The 9,433-nt window shown below is 46.3% G+C and overlaps 1 protein-coding gene across 1 annotated transcript; it reads right to left on the minus strand.

The window, feature by feature from the left end:
* Window positions 1-311: 311 nt before the first annotated feature.
* LOC118503712 lies at window positions 312-8,648 on the minus strand. Its single transcript, XM_036037279.1, has 6 exons — window positions 7,877-8,648; window positions 3,577-3,806; window positions 2,114-2,230; window positions 1,449-1,940; window positions 1,304-1,377; window positions 312-1,229 (listed from the first exon to the last, which is right to left on the minus strand). Exons 2-6 carry the CDS (start codon window positions 3,798-3,800, stop codon window positions 1,141-1,143), a joined length of 996 nt encoding a protein of 331 aa, XP_035893172.1. The 5' UTR covers window positions 3,801-3,806; window positions 7,877-8,648; the 3' UTR covers window positions 312-1,140.
* Window positions 8,649-9,433: the final 785 nt, after the last annotated feature.

Raw genomic sequence — 9,433 nt, forward strand, 5'->3', positions numbered from 1 at the left:
TTCCTTGGGATAGACCCAGCACTTACATACGCCTCTGGGACATGGATTCTGTCGAATGTCTGTTGCACTTGGACGCGTTCGAAAGGAAGATGTGCAGGTGGTTTATTGGCGCCATAATTGAGGAATTAAGAACTCACTAGGCATCGAGTGGGCTAGTCATGTTATGCGAATGACACCGGACGACCCAGTCTGATAGAGGACAAAGAAGGAGGTGTAGTAGGTCCGCTATGATGGCGTGGACGTAAGTCCAACCAGAAAGGCCTGGATAATCGATTAGCCGAAAACGACACTGATATTGAAACATACAACTGTTAAAGTATTAGAATCATTCGCTTATTTATTTCCAAAATACAACTTTCAGAAAATGGCACGGAACGAACACTCACACACAGACGTACGCATCCGTACCAAAACTGTTACAGCAATAGCTCTATCGTAGTGGGATTGAAACGATTCGACGATAGCCGTTGCAGACGTTCCGGGCGAGAGGGCGCCATCATAGCGAGATTTCTTGGATGCCGTGACAGCATTAGACGAAGAACCGGTAGTCGTTCCGTATCACTGAATTCCGAGCCAGCACCGTTAGCTGCAGTGAATCGGTTCGGCTGCAAAGCCTACGATCGTTCAGCCATGCTTCCTGTCTGAAGTTAGGTGTGAGGTTTCCCGAGCTGCTAATATTAACCACCTAGTATTATAATTAATAAATATTATAGTCAACTGCGACACGTCGCGAAGCAAACACTACAACTCTATAGATAACAAGTAAGGTAAAATGAAACGTTAAGCACGGGACACGTAATAACATCAAGATTAAAAATCCTTCGTCAGCAGCGCAAGGATCTTCGCGTTCTTGGCGCCGAACAGGTCGAGAGGCCCACAGATAATGTATGTTGCATACGTTATTAAGGCAGTTGTACTGCGTTCATAGTTGTACGTCACGTCACGTCAGATCAAACACAATCTACAAAACAGCTTCGCATCCAGTTGTTCCACCCCCCCATATCGTTGACTTATCCTTGTATCACAGTAAACATTGTGCTGAGGGCATTGTTTACGAATTTGTTGCTACTGTTGCGGGCAATTTGGTCTCCCTTCGCACTCGCAACACATCAACTCGTACATCACATCTCACACAGGTTCTTAAAAGCCTTCGCGTGCCTTACGGAACTGAGGACCTGCGGGTGTATCTTCCACGCAGGGTACTTGCACTAGATTGAAGTAGACCGAACCTGAGGGATAGGGAGTATTAATGTCAGCTGTAATCCAGATGTATCAGGATTCTCGCTCCATGTTCCATACTCACCCATCACTTGTGCTGCCGAAGTGTTGGTCTGCTTCAGACACTCGAACAGCATGTCATCGCATTTACAGTGAGACCTGCGTGGAAAGAAAACATCTCACATTAGCTGGACTGCTACTGGACTCTCACCCAGCTGCGAGTAGCTTACTTGGTGTAGATGGAGTTATTGCTCAGGTTGTACCGCTTCTGATACGCTCGCACCTTCATCGGGCACAGGTCGTGTGTGCGACAGCACCGATCCATAGTCGAGTCCTCACCCAGATCATGGTAGCTCTCCGCAATATCGCCCGTACCGCACCACTTCGTACCCGGTATGATGCCGCTAAGCAGCGAAAAGGAACTCGAGTAGAAGATGCCTCGCTTGCTGCTACGATTCTTCATGATCATCGCCAAAAATCCACCGTTGTTGCTGGACTGATTATTGCCTTCCTCCTCCGGCACATCGCGGTCGGGTCCCGCAATCCGATAAGCGATCGGCGATGACTCAGAATGCTCCACCGGTCGGTAGCTGTTACGCTCGTTAAGTCGGTCGATCTGCTCGCACTGTTCCATCAGCTTGATCATGTCGCGGAAGGAAATTTCTAGCGGCCTGTTTATGGTCGACAGATTGCGTAACAGTTCCACCCCATCTGCATCGTTGCTGGAACAGAACAGGCGATTGGAGTATGAGGAGGCTTTACTTGGGAATCAATTAACTTTTAACGGCTCTTTTTTTTAAATAACCTCCATAAGCAAGGTCTTCTGAAGTACTCGATTGTAACTTTTTTGAAATCAATCACTGCATCACGTAGAAACAGATGCGGCACTACTTACTAGATCTCGATCAGCTCGCATCCGATGAGTCGTTTGGCGGGCCCGAGCTCTACCACCGCTACGGTTTGGTCGTGAAAGTAGATCATTCGCAGACTTTCCACGTCTAAACGACGCTCGCTGAAAACGGGGATAATAGAAAACAGAAAGTGCAAAATTGCCATTAAAAAAAGCAACAACAACAAACCAACGTACATCTTCGACGAGAAGACCCACCCGTCGGTCGGTCCGGTTCTAATTTCTTTTTCCCTTTTCCAAGAGCAAGACAAAAACTAGGGGGGAAAGCGGAATGGAGCGGATGGAAAACAAAAAAAGGAGGGAGTCGAAAGAAAGAAAGAAAAGCTGGAGTGCACTTCCCCACGTGGAGCTGGGCCAATGCATCGGTGCACGAGTTTATTGGACTAGATCGAAGCTCATCCAAACGGAGCTGTAGATATTCCGAGGGCTGGTATCGTTCCCGATAGCGTTGCTATCAGTTTGATGCTATTATCTCAACTTCAGCTCAGGAACCATGGTCTAACCAGGTAGGTGAGGCCTCATCAGCAAACCAAGCTAACTGGAAGTTGCTGATCTCTCGGGAACCCCCCGGAGATGTTTTCGCTGGCGCATAAGGGCGAACCAAAGCGTAAACGAAACGTGCAAAAACAAAACAAAAGGCCAACGAAAATAAAGTCTGGCCGTCACGTACACGGCTGCATGAGTGGCGTCGTATCACGGAATCGCGTGACGGCCAGACTGGGAGCCAAAACATTGAAGACGGTTAAAGTGAAAGTTCGCCGAGTTCACCGACAACGTCTCGAATCTCCACGGAACGATACTCGCGGATCGTAGAGAGAGAGAGAGAGAGAGAGAGATAGAGAGAGAGAGAGAAATGGCGCAACGTAGGATGCAAATTGAAAGAAGCAACAGCAGCTTTAATGCAACAGTTGGCCCAATCCAATGACTTCGCGGACCTTTCTCTTCCGGCGCAATGGTTTCCTTCTAATTATCGCGGATTGTCGAACGAGGCTCATTCCGACCGTGGAAGATGTTCGCTCACCGGCAGCTACTCTAATTTGCTTTTAATTATTCACTTTTCAACGCAGACACGTTTATGGTGTCACACCTCCTCTTATTTTCCCGCTTATTAAATCGGCTGGCAGATTGTCTAAGGGTGTTGATGACTTTCAACTGCATCCAGAGTTGGTGTCTCGCTAGGTCTAGCTCTTCAAATCGCATTTTGTTTGCAAAACAACCATTATTATTGCAACAATCGTTTCATGCCACAAAGTCCACGATTAGGCCTAATTTGCTTCCCCGGGTGAAATGAGTTATGAATTCAACCCATCATAACTCTGAGACGAGAGAAACCGGATGTTTTTTTTTCTTTCAGTCCCCCCCCCCCCCCCCCCACTGTTTGCGTTTTACATCCGCCGTGAATCTGTTGCTGGTGGGTCGCTGCAAGCTGACTTTCTTTTTTGTTTTACCTGTAGGTTTTCATCGCATCCATTAGACGGCGCTCGACGATGTGCGTAAAGCCGGGAATTTGTGACAGCTGGAATGGGAGCGTAGGTTTGGCGCGGGCAGTTGTTAGAAGCTTGCCGCTCAGAACACCGACCAGCAGGATGAACAGAAATTGGTAGCATCGGGATGACGGTTTCCAGCTACCTGGTCGGGTTGGCTGAGCGTTCGAGGATTCTTGGAGGGGCATTGTTGACTGGAATGAAAGAACAGACAAGAGGTTCCATATTGATCAGAGAAGAAAAAAAGAGTCAAAGAACATTATGCAACTCTTGGTGGATGCGAAGATACAGGTGACGGGGAGAAACTTAAAACCGGTAACATTAATTTAGATGCAACCCATAAATGGTATTATGGGGACGAATGAGGCGATGGTGTTGTCCTACTGACAGTGACGCTCTCATAATCATGACTGCATAACCACCAACTCGGCTTGGCGGTACACTATTCGCTATCGATGTACGATTGGGATCAACGTAGTAGGCATCAAGTAGGCATCAACGCGGGAAGGATTGCAAGTCCAGATAACTTATGTAAAAACGTTATCCTCAGAGTCCTCCGAGACTTCCAATATTATTCCGCAGAACTTTCCAAGAGAGGAGATCTCTCCAAAGTTACTTTGCGACCTGTCAATGGATATCAAACTCCAACACACAAAGCGATTGCAAGTCCAGATAACTTACGTAAAAACGATATCCACAGTGTCCTCAGAGTCCTCTGAGCTGAGTATTCCAATAGGATTCCCCATTAACTCCCAAGTGAGGAGGTCTCTCCAATGTAACCTTGCGATCCAGATAATGGATGTCCAACTCCAACACACAAAGCGCCAAGAAACGTAGTTCTCAGAGTGTTCTGAGCTGAGAGTTCCAATAGGATTCCCCATGACTTTCCGAATGAAGAGATCTCTCCAATGTAACCTTGCGACCTACATATTGGATGTCCAACTGCAACACAACAAAGTCAGAAGAGAACATATGTAACAATACACTGTCAATCAACGTTCAAGCGACTTCAAACACGTGCTCAAGCCATGTAAACATTCTTGCCTGACATATGTTGCTGCCGAGCTGTTATTACATGTGGAACCCCTCTTAAGCTCTCAATATCTTTGTAGTTGTTTTATTATTTTTTTGCACTCCCCAGGCAATGTCTTAAGCTTCACCATAGCGCCAAGGTAAGCGCGAATATATACAGCGAAGATATTGAACGGGATCAGGGAAAAGCAACGTGCTGGCCGAATCCTTCTCGAACGATTCGCAAAATGGTTCGACTGACAAGAAGGTCACTGATAATTGGCAGACACCACAAAAACACCGCCCTCCCACCCCATGTTCCCTGGTGCTTTTCTTTGTTTTTTTTTTGTTGTGCCGATTCCACTGTGGTTGCTGCCCTCATTATTGCCCCACTCTGGGGTGGATGGATGGATATTGCGGTCCGATGCTTACAGCTTTGCCAAATATGTGCTGCGATATGTTTCCTCGCTGATCAGTGTTCAGAAAAGCCCTGAAGCATGCAAAAACAATTATAAAATATTCCTGTTTTTTGTTCAGGCGTCTGACATGACATTTAATAGGCTGGTGATCTACATGGCGGCCGCAGTGTCCAGCAAAGGTCAGAAAGTGATTAAATAAGAATTAAAATTTCATGGTTGTTAAAGTAAATATAGGCGCGAAGTTGAGCTTGTAAAAAAGAGGGTTAAAAGAGCCTTAGCCACAATAATGCTTTAATAATTGATTTGTCACGGATCATTGACGCCGAGTTGGCCACAAAAAAAAACCACCAATAATTTAGATAATTTTGATCCCTACTGAACCGTAGCCAAAATTTACGGTAGCTTATCGTACGTAAGTACTCCTCGTGCGACTATGTCTGTCCATGACATTTAACTACTTCAATCATCCATTATTGGTGATGATAGCCAGAGGACAGATATTCGAAAACACCTCAGGTATGCTAGCCGTAGGACTAGCCGCACATTTCAATAAAGGTTTTTATCATTCGCTTGCGCTTGTATGATAATTATTTGGCTTTGCCGATGTCTACCATTCATACCACGTTCTCGGACTCATCCCTTTCAATCAATTCGTGCTTGAATTTGGCATATATAAGCGTGATCATTGAACGTGACAGAGCCGTGTAGATTACCGCAGCTAAACTTGGCGTACCGAAGCGATGGCGAAGAAGCGAGAGAGCAAACAAAACGTTCGCCCATTATCCATTACTTCATCAATTATCTCCACCGACGCGACGCGTTCCATAGGGTGTATGAAGTTGGGTTAAGAGTTAGCGCTATGCATATTGCATACTGTCGACACACGTGGATACTGTCATAATAGACCATTGTCCCTGGCCAAAATCGATACTGGTGACTGGTGAGGTCTAGAGTTCCATATCGATCATACCTAGCGCGTATTTGATGATATCTTTTCAATATCCGCCGGTCTTAAAAGGATTGGATTGGCGTTCAAATCCTATCCTGACTAACCAGCTCCCTGGTATCAATAAGTCTAGGATCTAGAAATCGCAAAGCCAAAAACTTCAGTTGGATTACACGAAACTTCTTTATAGACTCAGAACTTGATCCCCCCAAGAATCTCTTGTCTAACTCTGCCTGGCGATGGCCTACCGAAGCTCTTTACAAAGCGTGATAGTGCACCAACTCTTGGAAGAGGTCTTGAAGACCTCACCAATCAAACAACTGCGCACCGGGTAATTACAATGATAGCGGCATTAGTCGCCAACAATGATGAGAACAATGTCGCCCCATCGCCATCAGCCGATGTGCCGTTCAAGGCGAGATGTTACGAAACGGCAGCAGCATGACGGTTCGGGTGCATGACTCTAACGACAGCGTAATTTCTGTGAGGTAGGTTTTCGCACCGTTGCCATCGAAACACATGGAAACCTAATGCCTCCACGAAAATCGGGGTCAACCACACACAGTCGAAGATGCAGCAGGGGGGGAAAGCTAACCGATTTCTTGAACAACTGCTAGACTTTTTTGTCATTTGTGGAGTGATGATAACTTCAACCATCGTTGGAGAAAAAACTGTTGGAAGAGATCAACAGTCCAGCAAAAACCGGGGAGATAATCAACTAAAGACGAGTACAAAAGAGGTAACAGTGAGCCGATCATCCATTTGCGGCGCGACTTTACATTCCATTACTGTGCGCATTATGTCATGCAAAACCAGGCCCACGACTCGGCGGGCAAACAGGGAAAGATGAGCCATACAATGTGAAAGTTTTTTAAGACGGTGTCTGAGACGGTACCGTGTGTGGACTGTTTGATTGGTGTTGTTGGGGAGTGTGTTGGGCTTTCGAACTTTGAATGCATTACCTCGCGGCTCGCTTATTGCACTTTGGGCACCGTCGCTTTCCCAGTGGTCGGATGGTCCTCCTCCGGGCAAGCAATACAGGACCAACGGAAAAAACACTACAAGCTTGCAGCTCACAGCCAGCCCAGAGCCCTCGCAGGGTCCTTAATGTATTCCGTTTCGCCGACTTTTCCCCGACTACTCCGACTGCCGACAATCGACTCACTACGCTGGGGGGTTTTTTTCCGCCGGATGGAAATTACCCGGCTGTTCGATGAGTTGTTGACTCACTACTCGTCATGAATACCATTACACATCAATAATTGATTCCTCTCTACGGTAGGAGCAATTCTAGCGCCAAGGAAAACAATGTGACTGTGTCGGACATCTCTTTCTAATATCTCTTCTTCAGACGGGTAATTACGGTCGTTTTTTTCTATTTCCTGAAGAGCAAACTGTCATTTTTCCTCACATGGTCCACACAAGTCCGGCCGAGCGGATGGCACAGTTCCCATGCTCACTTTGGATCGATTTTTAGTGAAAATGGAATTCTCAGTCGAACCAAGATGGAAATGAGCATGGCAGTTAGCCTGTGTGCGGTTAACGAGAGTGTCATGGCATGTTGCCGCGCACGTGATTCGATGTACAGGGTTCCTGTCGACCGGCTAGTTATCATTCGCACCGGTTCCCACGCACAGATACTGATTCCGGCTACACGTGGATTTATAATAATGCACCTTTGCGCGGAATGATGATTAACCCTTTTTTCTACTATTGCCCGAGGGTGACCCTGAATATCTGGGCGCCCTCTTAGATTGTGTCTCAAGTTTTGCCGCTCATTAAAGTTCCTTTAGCATCAGGATTGCTGAGTGGCTAGCACAAAGTTTTAAACCTAACTGAAAGCCACTGATCACCACACCACAAGTCCACGCCGTCCACGATAACCTACCTGGGTTTTGTGATGTAGCAAGCTTGGTTTGCGAAATCGTACCGCCAACTACTCCGAGGTTGCTTGCTGATTCACTGGTTAACCGTTTGCCGATTGATTGCAGAGTTGCAGAATTGCGTAAGATGCGTCCAACGGTTGGTGCACGCCGCTTAAAACTTTATCATCCTTCTCTAGGTCACTTTGCTGGACCGACGATGCGTGCAGTGTGACGGGAAAAATAACTAACACACGGTTTTAACACCTTTCACCTAACGACTCTCTAGCAGAAACCGGACGACGCCAGTCTATGCCCGCCCTTTTTTTTTTTTGAATGCTGCTAGACTTTGTGAACTTTCTCACTTTGGAAATAATTTCTTCACAGACTAAGGTTCACAGATGCTCCTGTAGGATAATCCGGCACAGGCTAATTAGTTCGTAACTTCGTGCGAACAGATCTGATCCGCAGTGCGCAAACCGGCAACGAACTTTACTGCTGCAGGCACGTGTGTTCACGAGCGTGTCCCAGTCACTAGACGCGGTTCAGACAAAAGCTCCGTTGCGACTGAGCGCTCTGCGTAGCGGGACGCCACTACTATGGTCAGACACTCGCGATACTCGTCCCTGCTCCTCAGCAGCCGTGCACAGCGCGACCGGGTCGTGCACGCTCCAACGAGTGAAATGAGACGTTACGCAGCGCAAGCTTCGGGTGAGAGCGGCTCTGAGGTGCGTGTATCATTTGGAGCCAGAGCTTTCAGCTATTGGTTTTGAGTGAAAGGAGCGCACCGGTGAATGCAGTGCAGCGTGGTGAAACTACGATAGGTAGCACGACCTGTGAATTAATGGGAAAAGCTTTTTTTCACATGCTTTTCATTCCCTACAGCATGTTACGGTAGGTCAGTACGGCTAGAATTCAATATGGCAACACGTCGCATGTAACAATCTAGAGATTCTGAGAATTGTAGAATATGTGTTTGTAACTGCTTGCGGCATGGGCTTGATTACTAAATGTTCTTTAGTCGATGCTCACTCAGAGGATCCTTAAGACCTAAAGAACTTTAGACCTGACCCTACAATACCTCCGAATGAAGACTTCAAGGCTCAACCCTGCTAACCATTGCTCTGTTATCAGCACGAAATGAATAACGCGCATGAACACTTTCACCATACCTATTACCTTCCATCACAGTTTCATCCTATACTACAGCTTCAAAAGAACAAGTCCTTATACTCTGGATCCCTTCCAAAAGCTTCTAGTAGGGTAAATCTACTACATAGCACAAGACCAAAGATGAAGTGAAAAAGTCGTTTGAAGGTTTTTCTAAATTGAACTCAATTTAAATTTCATGGCCATACTGAAGTTCGTTAAATTCGTTCGATACTTCCCAAAGCTGCTGTGTCACGATTGTTTGCCGAGCTAATGCAATTTCGATGAGGCCGATACTGCATTGCAATCAAGATAATTTTCTACGGTAGTGAGTGTGTTTCTAATTTGATTGAAGGTGAGTATGTATAGTACATTTTTGGGAGATTCTTTTAACTGAATCTATTAGGTCTTAAATTGAAGTATATCCAGCACCT

This window comes from Anopheles stephensi, chromosome X (assembly GCF_013141755.1).
Source record: "Anopheles stephensi strain Indian chromosome X, UCI_ANSTEP_V1.0, whole genome shotgun sequence".
NCBI classification, from domain to species: domain Eukaryota; kingdom Metazoa; phylum Arthropoda; class Insecta; order Diptera; family Culicidae; genus Anopheles; species Anopheles stephensi.